Consider the following 17021-nt stretch of genomic DNA (forward strand, 5'->3'; position numbering starts at 1 on the left):
TCTGTACGTTATTTGGCTCGTTAATACACTGTCAGAGTGAACCTTGATTGCCTTTCCTCTTTCGAAATTTGACCGAACCCGTTAAACACGTCATGCAGAGCTCTTTGGCTTATTCTTGAGGAAGATATGACACCCACTGAACGAGACAGGACCAGCAAGGTGAATAGGGACTCATCCAATGATGAAGCGACAAGAAACAGAGACCTAATGACCAGGCTCCAGTTGGGGTAGATAAAAGCAACAATTCAACATGATGCTTGATCGAAATCGGTGTCTGTGCAGCACAATGGGCGATGATCTGCGTGCATTTCCAAATCAACTTGCACTATTGTATGGTTACGCAAAGATCCCTGGTGCTGCACACCATCCATACGATGGACTTGTGGAGACAGCCACACCGTGTGAATTATATTGGCCAAATTCGTTCATGCTTGAATGTTTATCTCACCGCTACTTACATCAACATGAGTGAGATTACGTGCAGCAGAAGCCTAGAAGGGTGTGCACCCCCCAACTCGTGTGATTCAGCCCTATGATAGTTGGAGGGGATCTGAATACATTGCATCTGCTGTTGTGATGACAGAACCTTATCAGGAACTGCGATAGACTATCCAGTCTTGTGAATTCTGCCGGACACCACTACTTGGATGCTGGAGACGACCGAATGACACTTTTTAGCAGTCTATATAGTCCGTCCACTGGCTGAACTTGCTTTTAATAAGAGATGGTGACAAGAGATTACATCAACATATCAAAGAGCTGGAGAGGATCAGAGAAACGTGGATACAGAGCCTCAATTGACCTGATGATTGTAGAATCTGTCGTCAGCTTACCAGCCTGCAGCCCTACAGGGTATGAATAAGCTCACCTTGCTATACTCTTTCGATCTAAAGGATCTCCGCTTGCTATTCCCCCCCACAGAAATGTGTGCATACAGACTACTTACATTACTACCCTAATCATGAAGACTTTTGAGTTAATTAATCCATCTCTGGGACACTAACAGGCTGACGGGCTCTCACGTGTTTCACGCCTAGAGGCTGGAGAATTTGCGCCCGAATCTAGAAATATCGATGCTGGTAGCCACCATTGATGAGGAACTCCAGGCCACAGACTGTGCAGCCGATCAGCATCAAAATGCAAAAACAATTAAATGATCTAAGGGTTGATTTCAAGAACAAACATTCTTTATGGCCCCTCTGCTGGTACAGATGGCGTTCGAGAAACGCACGTGATTCGCCCTGGTCTCTCCTTATCTCTTTTCAAGGGGCTGCCAAGCAGAGTTCAGACAAGTGAAGGTCAAAGGCTAAATATGTATCGATGGAACAGTTTTCAGTCTTCTTGTTGTTCTGTGGCAGAAGGAATAAAGTGGGGGGGGGGGGAGCATGAGGATAGCCGTGCAATACAGCGCCATAATTAGAGAGAGACTAGACCTCACACCTGGTCATATGATGCGCAACATCTTAGGTCCTGAGTGCGCACTGCAATTATTTTCACGTGTTCGCACAGCATATAAACGCACTTTTACAACTATTGGATTCAGCTAGCAAAGGAAGTCATTTGTAGTGTCAGTAGGAAACAAAGCCGTCCACGCTCGAATGTAGCTCTCTCTCTCTCGTTGAGCAGCAATTAGCAGAGATTTGACTCATGCACTAGGCCTCAAAGAAGCAGAGCTGCATTACAATAGCATCTCCCAGATGCCCATCACATTCCTTGATAGTATTGATATGTCTGTAAGAAACAATCAGGCTGCAAAATGACCAAGGCGTTGGGGTTGACTACAATTATTTATCAATGAAGCCATGTGCAATTTTGGGCTGGCGAACACTCTATGTATAGCATAGAGTGGGGACATGGGCATTTAGCTCCCTGCAGTTTGATTGTTGTGTATGCAAGTGCATTGGATATGGGGTGTTACAGTTTTCCAGTGGTGCAGGTATGTTCTAGACTATGGCAAGGAGTCTATCGATGCAAGGGTACCTGGAAATGGCAAACCAGAGCCAAAGAAACAAATTTTGCAAGCTACTTTCTTACTTTTTCTTCCAATTCTACAGGCTACAACAAAACAAAAATGACCTTTCAGCTGCCTGGTATCCATGAATAATAAGCATCAGGCACCGATGATTGCATGTTTCGTGGGTGTATTACTCGCTAAATGACTCAACGAATAGAACGGCATTAGGAAAAAAAAAAGCAAAATCACAACACATAACCCCATGAAAAAGGAAGAAGAAAAAAAAATTTCAAGAGCATAATGAAACCCCGTACAGAGAGAGCTGTTACTTCAAAATTGACCTCCCCCTCCTAACCCATCTTCGTCTCCGATTCTAGTCTCAAGATCACAAATCCCCAAAATTGACCACCCTCTGACACGAAAGATTTTGAGACCGCCTATTCTCATCTGACGAGCCACAGAAAAATGCCGTCGATCGCCATCTTGCCCCCTCCTTCATCGAGACCTGTGGGCGTCGCAGCATCTGATACCTTGGCGGTATCTGTCGTCATGACAAGGACGATGTCGACGCACACACGAGCCCCCTGAATGCCCTTTGGTTGAGATCCAGTCCCGACCTGAGCCCCGAGAGGACGGACTCTTGACCAGCCTGGAGTTCAACTTGCCAAACCGGAGACCTCCCTCAATCACAATAGGGTGACCTGCTTGATCAGACCTAAGGAAGGCATGAGAAAGTACGGAGATTCTCTAAAATCTGCCGATAGACCACGAGCCCCAATACCTAGGTCGCAGTGCGTGACGAGTATAGGCACTGGGCCAGGAGTGGTGTGTGGCCCGTAAGGCCCGTGGACCAGCCACGAATGCCAAAATTTCTGCCCGCGGCGTCGACACAACGATAGAAATACAAGGAAACAACTCATGCGAAGAATGATCTCTCAACCTGTGAGTTCCGCTGACGCTCTTTGTACCACTCCTGCAGAGCATAGTGTTGAAGATGAAACGCGTCTGGCGTGGTGGTGTTGCCCGACTGGGTGTAGGGACAAAAGCATTTGCCCTGCTTCACGACTGAGCAGATGAAGGTTCGGGGGCGGAACCATGGGAGTATGGTTGCGTAGGTGTGCAAGGTGCTGGAAAGCAAGTAACTCCGAAGTCGTTGAGTTCGTAAGCCTCTTTCTCAAATCCATCTAGGGAACTCTGTTAACATATCCTCCCTTTGTGTCGTCCCCATGGGATATCCTCCTTGTCCCAGTGGACTTGGAGTGCCGGGCAACTTGCTGTTTGATTCTTGAATTCTGCCCTTCAATGGTGTTTTTTGGACTTCGATCGTTTGGTGTGGTGGTTGCGGGAGCTTGAGGGTGCTGTTAGGGGTTTTATGCCACGTGAGTGTCGGACACCTCGCTTGGCCGTTGCGTCTGGTAGGAGGTCAGACTGTCCTTCGTACCGGATCCCTGAACCCATGAGTCGAACCCATAGGGGTCTGGTGGTGGTTGTTCTTTTGACTGCCCAAGATGGCTCATTGTTAGTGCATGTTTGGTATACTTTCCTTGCGTTCTGGATAGGAGATGCTGCGTCCTTACCTGTTCAAGTTCCTCATTCATATACTCCCACGACCCGAGCTGGGCTCTCTGGGAACCAGCACACATGCCTCCGCTGGCGCGTACGGTAGGATCAGGATTCTTCAGATTCTGAAGGCCTTTGCGAAAAGCCTTAGCCTTCTTTTTTTCCTTCTTAGAAGGGCAGCTGCGCGAAAACAAGAAATGGTCAGCATCTGACTTGCTTAAAAGATGACCTGCCGAAGAGCACAATTTATTGCTGCAGGCCTAAAAGATGGGGCCCAATCCACCCAGCTGACCACACTACATACCTTTGGCCTCCAGCTCCGCCTGTAAGTCGCGCTTGCGTCTGGTCTTGGTCTGCATTGGTCTTGGCCATTGTGATCAAAGATCAAAGACTCTACTTGAGGCTATTGGGTTGGGTAATATTTCTTGCTTTCGAACACTTAGTCTTGACAATGAAGGATTCGATGATGACAGAAAGCACCAGGAAGAATAAGTATTGACAAAAAGGTGGCCTGGAAAGGAGAGCTCCCCGCTTAGTTTTATACGAGCCAATACGTACTCACATATAACTTCCAGGGCCGACCAGCTGGAGACCCATGTCAAACATCCCTCTACTACGGACCAGTGGGATTCCATGAGAGAGTCTCCCTACACCGGCTCAATCATATACTCTGATGAAATTATCTAGGGCTGCTGAGGCAAGATCCAGTTGCACAGTTCTTATTGTGGGGCTTGGACTTCAGGCACACGAGGCGAACTGGATTAAGGAGCTACGCCCTTTACCAACAACGATCCCATTGGCCGTACATGACATTGAGTTTCGTGTGTCTTTTTTTCTCCACCGGGAAATGGTATCAGAACTCACCGCATATCAGAGCAGCTTCAGCAAGCAAAAAGGAGCTTGCTAGGCTGAACTCCCTCCAAGATGTCAGAACTGGTTGTGGGGAGGTGAAAGTCCTATCCATGTCATCGTACACAGATGCTTATTCTCACCGAGAGGAAAAGAGAATCGAAATCCAAGTAAATGGGCCGTGAAACAGTGAAGGTGAGTCTTCTATCATACCCCTAGACCAGGGCCAAGGGCGCGCCCTGTGCTTTGACAAAATGCAGCATCCGGATGATGCTTGGTTGCCTGAACTCATAGAAGTCTTCCATCGGTGAGGCCGCCTGTCTCCTGAAAAGACTCGACAGTGGCTGGGATCACGGTGCTGTACAGACACATCATAACGGAGGAATAGCCACACCGCAACGCGGCGCGCCGTCTTACAACCCGCCCGAGCAAGAGTCAAGGCTCCTCGTCCGTTCCTTGGGGCAGTGCATCAGGGCCACATCTGCATCAAGGCTTCTCAGGCAACGAACGTCAGGTCGCCCTACCGAGAATTGCGTCTTCGTGCTGCTTCTGTAACGACACGATAGCAGGGAACACTCGCTCGGAAGCCTTTAGTGGTGGGATTGAACACTTTGAAGGCAAGTGTCTTGGGTGGTCATGTGAGTTTTCGCTGTCAAGAAACATCTTTTTTAACACTTTTTACAGTAGTTTGGGTGTGCGCCTTTGTACACTTGGGTCGGAGGGTGGCGAGGACCCAAGCATGTTCATGAGAATCTGTTCGTGACGGTTTCTGCTAAGCATTCCGACCGAATATTTGGATAGCCCTGTTTTCTGGCCCACCAGGATCTTGTGTTTGCCGTAGAAATGAATCTAGTATGCAATGGATGTACCACGCATTGGATCAGAACATTTCTAGGGCTTCATGAACCCGGACATCTGCGAGATGAAGGAGGTCAAGAAAGTCGGGACAAACAGTAGGTAAGTGACGGGTTTTCTTCTTTCCTTTCTCTCCCTCCCCACATTTCGTTTTGGGGGAGGGGGAGGGGGCGTCTCATGGTCAACTACCTCATCTGCATAGCTTGCACGTGCTTCTTACTTACTTTTTCATTCTTTTTATTTGCTTATACCTTGTAGACCGACTTCTGTCAGCCGCTGCTGCCCAACGCTAGGAAGACCTGCAAATATCAGCCGGGTTTATCAATACAACATTTGGGCATGTAGCCCGCCCCTTTAGTAGTTGCTTGCCCACGGGTTTTTGACCATCAACTAATGCTGAGCTCTGTTTCAGGACTGGTTTCTCAGCATCTTTTCCCATTTCCTTGTTCTCTCGCGACGTCCACTTGACGTGGGTCGTCACGACTGTCAGCGAAACGGTTAAAATTAGGAGACGCCCACCTGCTCGTGGGTTTTATCATCATGGCGGCCAGCAGATGGCGCGTGGCACTGCAAGATAGGACACAAGAACTCTCTAGGTAATCACTGCGTTAGGCAACAGCGGGGGTATGAAGAGGGATTTTTGCCACCCTGCGATCCTACCCCTACTTACAGACTGCGGCTACTTTTAGACCAGAGATCAAGTACCTGCTCTCCTCCTTTGAGGAGTTTCTATTCATCAGCAAATCTGCAAAAGAATCGAACCAACATTAACTTGAAGACAGGCAAGCAAGCAATCAGATTCGACGTCTGTTGAATTCGATCGCGACTTGCACTTCCAACAAGTGCTACCACCTTGACTTGGCAGTATCGAACGCGCTTGTTCGCCCTGTTTTTCATAACAACAAGGTATCTGCGAGGCGGTCACCCTGTGCTTGTGTGGCCATGTGCAGGTCTGTGGCGATGACTTTGGCAGATTCCGATGTGCAGGATAGAGTGTATGATTTGCCCCGTCCCCTTTTCCCCTTCGTCTTCTTCCCACACCTATTACCTTGGAAGTCGACGAGTGCTTTGCGAGAGTCACTCAAGACTCCCTGGGGGAGGCGACATTGAGGGCACCTTGCACTTGATGGATCTTCGCCTCCGGCGACGCCGTGGGGACGGGTCACCTCGCCCTGGAGAGGGCACCGTCGTTCTAGCGAGAACACGCATCGTGATGAGGCTCGTCGGAGGTTTGATGATGCAGGTCTGATGGGCAACGGTGGCGATTTGCTCGCCCTTGGAATCTTGACTCGCTGATATACTCGCAGGTGCGATGAACACGAGACGTCGACGACGACGAAGAAGTTCAAGAGGGAGGAAGAGGACGAAGGGAAACTGCAGAAGCAGAGCAGAAGACTGGATACCTGCCTCGCCACTTTTGCGATTCTGTGGCAGGGCGATGGCATCACCACTCCGGGCGTGCGGCTCCACAACAGAGCGCCACACGACAGCGAGAGTCGAGAACGAAGCGAGAGTCTGCCACGACCCGACACAGCATCACAGACACATTTCTTTCCTTGCATCCGGTTTAACGGCGCAAGACACCGTCCACCATTTTGTCTGGCACTGAGCAAGTGTGGTGGTTAGAAGATGGATCTCCTCTACTTGACCACAAACTCCGCCCGATCTAAGCCGTTGGCACTTATTTATGGGTTTTCATGGGACCAGCCGGAACTCGAACGAGTCCCGCCAGGGTGGGACTATAGATAAGGGCTGCATAACGGGCCACGGGGGACGGGCATGATGCCCCTCTTCGACGGTCTGGCCCTCGACGGCGCTGAGTTATGTTACAGTAACTTGGATGGTGGGCATCATCAGTTCACACTGATAAGTATAGGGTCGTCAAGGCAGGTCGCCGAGGGTTCGCCGAGGGTGCATGTGAAGAAGCGACTCGAGCGTGTGGAAGAAGGTGGAGGAATAGCCGCATGGCTTCGGACTCAATGGTTGATGGCGAGGGTGTGAAGGTACGGCGCTCGCTCGCTCTTCGACTTCCAAAGGACGAGAATGTGGAGTTCCAACAAGGAGAACTCAGAAGACCCGATGACTGGAACAGTGCTACCGGTCCCCGAGGAGAGACGACACTTATGGACTCAAGACGTGAATGAAGTGTGGAGTGTGATTTCATGGCACACACACTAAGAAGGGTGGGTGGGTATACATGGAGAGAAGATGCTGAACCACTTGCTCCTCACCAGCAAAGGTTGTTGTCTAGAACGCCCCCGCCCCCAGAGCCACACCCGAACACGACTGAAGATCGCATTCAGATCTGCCGTACATCCTGGTACGCGCCCAAATGAGACTATCCCAAGTGGTATGGTGGGCTGGCACATTCTCACATCCCCAAGATCGTGCGATGCATCCATCTCATCCTCACAGTCAGCTGTTAGATACAAGCTGAAAGAAAGAGAGGGAGAGGAATGGGAGGGGGCCGGCCCCCGAGCCATTCCCCAATCTTGTCATCGAGATGGCGTGAGAGAAGATGCACGCCCGATGCTCCATTTTGGGATCATGTTGGTGGCCTCCTCAGCTGGTGGCTTCCGGAAGCAGAACGGTGTGCGTGATCCTTGCGTCAATAGCTCACGATGTCGATTACTCAGAATCAGCCAGCTGTCCACCGGTATCAACACCATCCGAGCGAGCGAGGAACTCGAACATTTGCCACAGCATCTCGTGTGGCTTCGATTTGCATGACCACCAGGAGCTCCTGCGCCGATTCATTACTTGCCATTCTGGCAAGAGCACGACGGTTTTTTATTCTTCACAGTGGAGGTGAAACAAGGAGCGAATTGGTAGGTGGACAATGTGAGGATGTCAATGAGGTGACATGGGGATGAAAGCAGGCAGGGGATGGAGCGAGCGAGTCCAGAAGGTTGTCGTCAAAAACTCTGGGACGCTTCCATAGGCCCACGTATAGAGATTGGAGAAACCCCGCTAATCTACCCAGGCGCTAAAACAGCAGCGGGCCGCCGATAGATCTTGCCAGCGATCCACTGAAGAGCTCGGGTTTGAGCCGCATTTTACCCCGCCGTCAGACGCCGTCGCAACCCTATCACACCCTCTCTCCCCCTCTCTCTCGCGCGGACGAGCTTCTCGCAGAACATCATACCGCACTATGCGCCGCCGAAATTCAGAGCCATGTCGAATATGCATCGGCTGATTGTCATCGCGAGCACACGCCCCTCAAACCGACCGATGAGATTGTCCAGCCGGAGGGTTCTGCGGAGTTAGGAGATCGTACAACACGACACCACCAACGCATGCACACAGCTCTATCACTTTACAAACAGGGTGCTGGGGCCGCTGTGGTATGCTGCCTTAGCAAGGCGAGATGCTGTTCGGTAAGCTATCACCTGCAGCTTTGATTGCTCTGCGCTGTATCTGTGGCGTCCTGACCCGGCCAGCTGCACAGCCAACCAGCTGTAAATCCGTCAATATTGGGGTGTCAACAGCAAAGAACCCCCTCCCGCCTTTTGATTGGTAGCAGCAACAGCAGCGGCGGCGGCGGCAGCCAGGCAGTGTTGACCGTCCATGGACTTTCCTCACACTTTTTGATTGGAAGTTCGACTGGGCGCCTGGTATCATCGAGTGCGTATGGCCGCTGAAAGAGACCTGTCGTGCCTATATTTCTATTGATAGGCCAGCACGTGATGATACTCTTCCATGCCTCTCTTCTTTCTCCATCCGGTACTTGAGATCTCGTGAGCGACAACACCCCAGACCGCAACTTCGTTCGAGACTCACCAGAGGTGGTTCTTTTCGGTTCACCTTCCCCCAAGAAGTTGTATCAACACCATCCATGACTACACAAAGACAGATAATCCTTATTACTCCAGCATACTATCATCTCTCTCTCTCTCTCTCTCTCTCTCTCTCTGTCGATTTCCATCTTCAAATCCGGCAGGCCGTCCCTTCAGATGTGTCGACGAGGAGAAGGCAGCAATCACAAGAAGGCAGCAGTTGGATACGACATGCCACTTTCATGCAGATGTGGTTGCTTACTTGAAATAGCGGCGGTGTCTCACGGGCGGTTGGCGTTCTCCCAAGCTCTGGGTCTTATGTTTGTGCTCGTTGGCGATATCCTATATCCTCTCACAACGGCGTGCATCGACAAACAGATGGGCACTTTGGCGGCCACTCCCGCCTCGTATATCCTTTCTGCTGTACTGATTATTGACGGACTCTAACGGACTGGCCGGAAGAGGAGGGAGAAGCCGGGTGTAGGAGCGACGTCCAGACTGCCGACCATTTCCCGCCTCATACACGCCTGGCGGTACGCTCTGGAGGGCGAGAATCTTGATGTGCCACCGGCCGACTCTGAACGACGCTTCATTAGCTCTGAACACCACGACGGGTTCCCGATAATCATTATGCCTGCATAACCGAGACATACACTCACTGCGACCAAGAAAAAGCTTGTTTCCCATACTCTGATTTCGCCGGGGTCTGGGCCACTGCGACAGACCTAAAATCCGAAAACCTACAGGCCACGGAATGAATGGTTTGTATACATGACAGAACTCAAGTGGGCTGCATCTTTCATACGTACCCCCTTGCCTTCGAGGGTCTGGAGGGAGAGAGAATCAGCTTGCTTGGCGCTATCATGGATGGCAAGTTCTTTGTGATCACTCATCTGCTTACAGAAGTGCTCTTCTTGACCATCTGGGGGGAAAAGGGCGGAGGGGGGGGGGGGGGGGTTGTTGCTGCATAGACACTGCTGCTTTGCTGCGCCGGATGAGCTATAGCCGTGGGGATTGTGCTCATGGTCAACAAGCGCCTCGGATCACAACCGACCAGGTCAAACTCTGCCATGCGAGTGCTCGGTTGTTCACCTCTTACCTGTCAGCATTCCAACCGCCTGTCTCGCTTCTCTTTTCTAATTCGCAACCCCCAACGTCGCGTGGTCTCTATGACAGGCCTTCGCACAGTTTCAGCCTGGGCTGGCAGTCTTCCTGGATCCTCACCACCAACACCAACGCTTTCACTTGCCCTCACCGAAGTTGTCGGCCGCCACGCAAACGCGAGGTGCCCTTATCTGTCAGAGTCAACAAAAAGGCTCTTTTGTCATCAGGAGTTGCGGTGAGTCTCGGTGAGAGTCCAGCCGCATTGGGGATGAAGGATTCTTCCGCCTACATGCATGGTCACTTTTCACCCTTTGCAGAGGCAGTCAATGTAAGATGATGAAAGATGTCATGGTACATTGTTCCAGGACCTTTGTTCTGTGCAGAGAATTTATTACTCTGTGCCAGGCAGAATTTGCACTTTGCCTTTTCCCCTGCCCTTCCTTTTACCCGTTCTTCCTCTTTTTTTCCTGGTCTGGTGGTCTTCTTTTCTTGCACTGTTTTGGTGTTGCTGACCTGACTTTGGATGACAAAGTTCACTGATACCTTCCCTTACAAGCCTTGTAAGCCATGGGGCGCTCCAGGCAGTCATTCTCACCTGCACTTTTGCGAAGAATTTTTTTCTTTTTTTGGAATTACCACAATCGCCTGCGTTTTTTTAAAAGCAGGCAGGCTATGATGAATCCTAAAAACCACGGTCATACATGTCGTGGGTAACGGATGCCTCGTTACGTGAAGGTGAGGCACACCTTCTCAAAGAAGATGCTAGACTGACGAGTTACGCCACGCACGCCGATCAGACGCGGAGAAGTGTGTAGTTCCAGCTGCACTGGTCCATAGCGCCTTACAAATCAGGACTTCGGTCTTCCTTTTCTTCTTGCTCTGTGGTTTTCATTTGCCTTGTCGCCTTTATATCTCACTCATCGCCCCGAGTTGTCCAGGGGCATTTCTCGAACCTCCCCTCCCGGGCCCAGCGGCCCCACCCATCTTTGGCCCACCCTGGACCAGCATCAATCCTTCGTTCCCTGAAGGTTTCGGTCTTTCATCCCCTCTAAGCTTGAGGAGCGCGGATTCATGTGGCAGTCAATTGGAAACACATCACCCAGAAAAATCCTTATGTTCCTTCTTAGTGGAAGTCGGGCGCGTCTGGGGTCCTTCATTGACGCAGAGTTGAGGCTCAAGCCTAACTGGTGGTGATTTTCTCAACTCTATCCTGACTTGCAAGACCATAACCAGCCGGTTAAAATCTGTTCCTGATTATGAGGGCCACCCCCCGCCCCTCCATTTTCCCTTCAACCCAGATTTTCGGTTCAAGCATGCACCAAATGGGTCGTTCTTTGGATACATCAGCTGCTGGGAACAGATACCGTCACCCATTGATGCGACACACACTTCTCCTGCCTGTACACAAGCATTGCATTTGAAGGCATGACTGGGGGAGGTTTTCCATCTACTATGTTATTCATGGCTCTGTTGCTCTAGTACGCCCTATTTCGTCAGTAGGCGTCTAGCTAGGTTACAATCAGCTGAGCGTGGTGGTTCGCATGTTGTTAGCGTTGCAGCCCCCCCTCCCTCCCCTCTCCTGCCTTATCTACTTGATTCACACCATGTTCTGAAGTATCCTCATTTCGGGCAGAAGGCTCTAGAGAGGGCGTGTATCATATTGCATACATCACAACGGCTTCGGACCGAATGAGGGGTTTTCTTTCTTCCCGTCTTCTTTCTCTCATCTGATACACCTTTCCGACCTCATTCACCTGCACGAACCCTTTCAATGAATCAGCAAACCAGAGCTTTAAATGAGCAAGGTCTCGTTCCTGAGTGAGATTTTAGGCAATGGTTTCAACCCCCATGACAGGTGACTTGAGCTGTGGCTGTCAATGACCTGAGGGCAGGCTCAGTGCATCTCCCCACCACCGACTGCTGTCTGGCTCCTAATGCGGGGGTGTCAGGATGACTGTGCTCGTAACCAACAAAAGAAAAAGGAAATAAACCACCAACCCAAACACCTAGCCACCCAAGGGGTGGCCCCCATACTGGGCTGCTGGGTTGCATACTTCAATACAAACATGGACGATAATCCATGGATGGTCTGAAGCTGGCTTTGCCTTGTTTCTTCTTGACGGAAAGATCTTCCGGACATCGCGCCTGGCAGAGACCCCTGACAAGCACTGATCGAGTGTGCATATTGGATGACTTCATTCAGACCCTGTCTTTACGTTTTACAAAGTCGGTCCCGTTGCATCAACGACGCAAAGCCTTATCTGCTAGCGAAGGGACAACACTCTGTGACGTACTTGATGGTGCATACATACCTGAGACATTGTATAAGGTGTCTTTCTGCATGTTTCTGTCCTCGAGATCGGACCTGTAGGAGGCTTCAGAACCCTCTGCTCGTGATGTCCCCCATCTCCCATGACCAAAGAAGAGCATACCATGATAACCACGATGGTGGTGATGATGATGATGGCTGGGGGTCACAAGCCACCAACATCATTACGTCATGAGATCATTATTGCCAACTTGGCCCTCTTCTTCTGCACTTGGACTCTCTTGACTTTGTCTATGTCACTATGATTTTTATAACACGGCTGTGCGGAGTCAGCCAGTCCTAGCCCTGGTGTGTGGAGAATGGTGATGGTGTGCTCGCCCTCCAGTATGCCCTTTCTCCATGCCGCGCTTCGGGGCTGCGATCAAGCACATCTTGAAAGAAAATTCGGAGAGGGGTCTGGAACATTTCTGGAAGTGTACTCCGTGACCTGCACTTTGTTACTGCCCCGATCTGGTCCACATCGTTGCCTTGTTTGCGCCTGTCGATCAACTACCTTGTTTTGTATTGGCATGCTTACCACCTACAACTTGTAAAGTATGAGATATGACGAGTATTCCACAACCTCCTTGCGCTGAGTAAGTTGAAGAACTATAGTGAGATAAACTCCAAATTAGAAGGCGAAAGAATGGGATACACACCTAGAGCTGTTTATCTACCTTCTCGGAAGGATGTGCACATACCGCCCAGCTGTTGAGAGGAAAAAAGTTGAGTGAGGATAGTCTGCATGGAGAATATCCTTCAGCTCAGTGAGGCCCTGAAAGGGCGAGCTGCGTGAGGAATGAGCCCTCAGTCTCAACATCCGCATCTGTTGTCTTGCATGTAGCTTGCCTGCGTCGAGAGGTGGAGAGGGTGAGTCGCCTTTCTAGAGAGAATGTGAAAATGATGATTCAAAACCTGTTATTATAATGTGACCAAAATCAAGCAACCAAAGAAATCCGCTACTATTTTGTACTGGCACACTGAAATTATGGCCATCATCACCGAGCACAGAAAAATGAATGAATAGAAACACAATGGAAAAGAGAGACATCAAAGACCGTCAATGTACATATGTACAACCTGACACAATGTACTCGGCAACCTCATCAATCCACCACACACAAAGCCCCCCCCCCCCCCCCAGGAAAAACATATATTTCATACCTACTTTCAACCCTTTATTTCAGGCTTTTTGTTGACTATCTAATAGAGATAAGGGACCAAGGTCTCAGACAGCCTGTCTCTAGGTAGTTGATAGCCCCGTGGCTCAATCATGGGCACTAGTCGGGGATATCTGAAGATCCGCTCTGGCCAAGGCCGGGAAGTCTTGAGAGCGAGCAATCAGCTCGTCCTGAAGGGACGTTCGTTCCTGGAAGCAGAATGGCCCTGAGTTCTGTTAGCTGGTTGTCGTAGTCAAATCCAACCAAGAGGCCTTACACGAGGAGTCCACCTGTGCTCTAATAACCAGAGCTAGATCTCGGACGTGGAGAGATCGGAAACACCATTCGGGTCCAAAAGATTGACAGAAACACACAAAAGCAGATGCCAGCTCCCGGGGCTCCTGGAAGTTCCTCGGAAGACTCCGGGTCCACGGAAAGTGTGTACCTCCTCGGGGAAGCGCCCAACGCTTAATGTCTGCAACCAAATAGAATTTACTCACAAGGACATGGTCCAATCCTGGTCGCCACGAAGGATACCACTGCTGAGCGAGAAGCCTAGGTTGAGGGCGCCTCACCAATGGTGGTCGAGGGTGATGACATTATTCCAGCTCAGTCATCGCCCTCGACCACCATTGATGAGGCGTCCTCAGCCTCTGATTTGGTAAAGTCCTCAGGCTCTGAATCGGCCATCTCATCAGTCATTGTAGCCGTGCTGTCTGTGGTAGATGCCCTGGCGATTCTGGGCAACGTCTTGGGAAGGCTACCATGTACAAGGCAACCTGCTTGATGACTGAGTACATAGCTGCACTGATATTGTTTAGATTCCTTGTCGTATATGATCCATTTCCGGAAAGATGCCAGTCTGCGGCCGAACCAGAGAACCCGCGTGCGCCGGTGCTCTCTCATGGATGGGAGCTCGAAGACCTTCTCATCTTCCTCGAACTTATCCGAGTTGAACCAATCGTCCGGGTACAGGCCTTCTACCCACAGGTGGCCTCGCATGGTCCAGTCCTCGGGAAGTGGTCTCTCGGTAGGGCGGGGGAACTCCTCTGACTCGGTGCGTTCGAGGTCTTGAGCATCAACAACAAGCAGATTCAAGAGCCGAGTGACCTGTGCCCATGGGAAGCGATCCTCGAGATGCTTCATGGCGGATTCGTTCTGGGCCATGTGATACATGTAAGCGAGTCGGACGTGTAGATAGCTCATGATGTTGTTATCGCCATAGCGGTTGAACATGACTTGGTCGCAATCTTTGACGAAGTCCTGAATTATGCCGAACATCTCAGAGGGGACAGGTTCGCCGTCCGTTTCCGCGCTATCAGCTTCCGAGCCATCCATGGGCACATCTCCCCCAGCACTCCCAGTCTTCAGAGTCAATGCGGCTAGAATGACGTTCTTATCTCCCTGTGCATTGGCATCTGTCTTGCCGTATTCCAAAATCGCATTATTGTTGGAGATTGCGATTTGACCGCCTATTGTATTCCAGCCTTTAGCACATCGCGAGATTGTGGGATCAAGGCGCGCAATGAATTCAGTCTTGGTTGTGTTATAGTCGGCCATCATTTGGTCCTTCGGCTGGGGAAGCGGCTTCTCCTCCTCGTTTGTATTGGATACAATGAAAAGGATGGCGTGGGATTTGACAAATGTGAACTCCAAAAGTGGCAACTGATGCTGGTTGTTGTTCAAAATGGGATCGAAAAGCGTGAGAATACTATCGCGTGCTGATTTGAACGGATAGGCGACACACAGACTCTTGGAGTAATAGAAGAGCTGCTGATAAGCGTTCGGCCTGGATAAGATCGCAAGATGATGATAAAGGCGGCCAGTCGTAGGGGCTCTATCGCTAGCCTTTGCGTACCAATGCCTACTGACACCAGTCCAAATCTCCCTATCGCGAATATCCTCGTCCTCGATAGCCATCCGGTATCTGCCGAGATCTCCCAGGCACTCAATCCAAGTATCTTCGAAAGACGGAACAGTCTCGTAGAGCAGGGCCATCATGGAGTATGCCAGGTAGATAAAGGTGAGCATGTGCTCCAGGGAGGCGGGCAGGCGAGATCGAAGCAGCTCAAGGAACGAGTGGATGCCATGTCTCCACATTCTCGCCGGCATTGCGTACTTCTGAGAAAGCCTTCGAAGGGCAGGCGAGGCAGAAGGGTGCTGAGAGGCGAGGAAAAAGTCGTGATGCTCATGAAGGAGGGTGCGGTGGAGAGCAATCAGGGCCTGCCACTGTTCATTGTTGAGTTTAGCAGTGCTCTCGGCCTGTGTGCTCTGAGCAGTGTCAACCTCGATACACTTGGACTCGACCATCACAAGGCCGGCGTAAATCCCCTTGACTTCTGCCACAAGCTGCTCTTGTGAAATGGGCCGTGTTTCTGGCTGAGGAATCATGACTGTCACAGAGGCTGGTTCCTTCTCATCCGCAGTCTGGGCAGCATTCGCCCGAGCTGCCGCGTGCTGCCGCCTTGTCGCGCCTCTTGTTTTGTATTGCGGGGTCGTGGGAGCGGCTGTGGGGGCGGCATTTGGCCTGATCAAGGCCGTATCTCTTTCCGTCCATAGTTTGCCCTTTACGTGAGGTCTCTCGATCTGAGAAGTGCTGTCGCCCATATGCGCTGGGGTCGAGATGCCCTTTTCCTCATCTGCAGCATCGCCTGCGGAATCGCCTGCAGCAGAGGTCGACGGAGATTTCAGCCTCTTGGCAGCGGGCTCAGCGCTGGCTTCTGCTATGTGCTCCGCACTGCGTCGTAGAGTGACAGACTGCTGCGATTCTGCATTGGCATTGACCCCAGTGGCAGCGTCGACTTCTGCCTGGGTTCGGTCTCTAGCTGAAGGTGGCTGCTCACTGCAATAATCTTTCAGCTGGAAATGCACTTTCAAAAATAGCACATTTGGATCAGGCTCCTGCCCTTACCCTCTCGCCTGCCTTCGCAAAGCCTTATTGAAGTTGTTGACAATGTGGGCCATAATTGGAGACCTAGGAGCGACACAGTTCTGTTGAAGAATGCTTGACCGTCGTTCAGGAAGATGCACAGAAAGACAATCCCTCGAATTGATATAGAACGAGAGCAGAGATAATTGAGTGGTTGAAAGCCAGGATGTTGGAGCTAGCTAGCCACCCACCACAGGTCTGAAAAAGCATGTGGGGAAAAAAGAGAGAAAAGGCAAAGGGTTTGCCTGTATAGTGTGGATACAACCCCATCGACGGTCAGGGTATGAAGTGCTCTGACTTTGCAGCGTGAATCAACACGGCAATGTCAATTCAGCTAGGGAAGAGTTCTGGGTCGCTCGAATAATATCAGAACTGTCGGTTGAAGAGAAGAGGCTTCTGCCTCCTTATAACCTTCTCATCGTCTGGGCCGCGCACCGCGTAGATAGTAGCATACATGCACCGACGCCACTGGGACCGGGGCTGGGGTCTCGGGTGAGACCATTTTTTCCAATTTTGGCAGACCCCC

At 50.8% G+C, this 17021-nt stretch overlaps 3 protein-coding genes across 3 annotated transcripts; 1 reads left to right on the plus strand and 2 right to left on the minus strand.

The window, feature by feature from the left end:
• Nucleotides 1–3324: 3324 nt before the first annotated feature.
• Nucleotides 3325–3886, minus strand: M406DRAFT_71613 (uncharacterized protein; the record flags this gene model as incomplete). The annotated part of the gene is made up of 3 exons (XM_040925483.1): nt 3325–3453; nt 3532–3694; nt 3819–3886. 3 exons carry the CDS (start codon nt 3884–3886, stop codon nt 3325–3327), a joined length of 360 nt encoding a protein of 119 aa, XP_040779586.1.
• Nucleotides 3887–11933: 8047 nt separating this feature from the next.
• M406DRAFT_56185 (uncharacterized protein) lies at nt 11934–12629 on the plus strand. Its single transcript, XM_040924571.1, has 2 exons — nt 11934–12461; nt 12529–12629. The coding sequence occupies exons 1-2, from the start codon at nt 12179–12181 to the stop codon at nt 12600–12602; spliced, it is 357 nt and encodes a 118-aa protein (XP_040779587.1). The 5' UTR covers nt 11934–12178; the 3' UTR covers nt 12603–12629.
• Nucleotides 12630–14061: 1432 nt separating this feature from the next.
• On the minus strand, nt 14062–15969 carry M406DRAFT_273063 (uncharacterized protein). The gene is made up of 2 exons (XM_040918168.1): nt 15181–15969; nt 14062–15135 (listed from the first exon to the last, which is right to left on the minus strand). Exons 1-2 carry the CDS (start codon nt 15955–15957, stop codon nt 14176–14178), a joined length of 1737 nt encoding a protein of 578 aa, XP_040779588.1. The 5' UTR covers nt 15958–15969; the 3' UTR covers nt 14062–14175.
• Nucleotides 15970–17021: the final 1052 nt, after the last annotated feature.

This window comes from Cryphonectria parasitica, assembly GCF_011745365.1.
Source record: "Cryphonectria parasitica EP155 unplaced genomic scaffold M406scaffold_2, whole genome shotgun sequence".
Classification (NCBI taxonomy): Eukaryota; Fungi; Ascomycota; class Sordariomycetes; order Diaporthales; family Cryphonectriaceae; genus Cryphonectria; species Cryphonectria parasitica.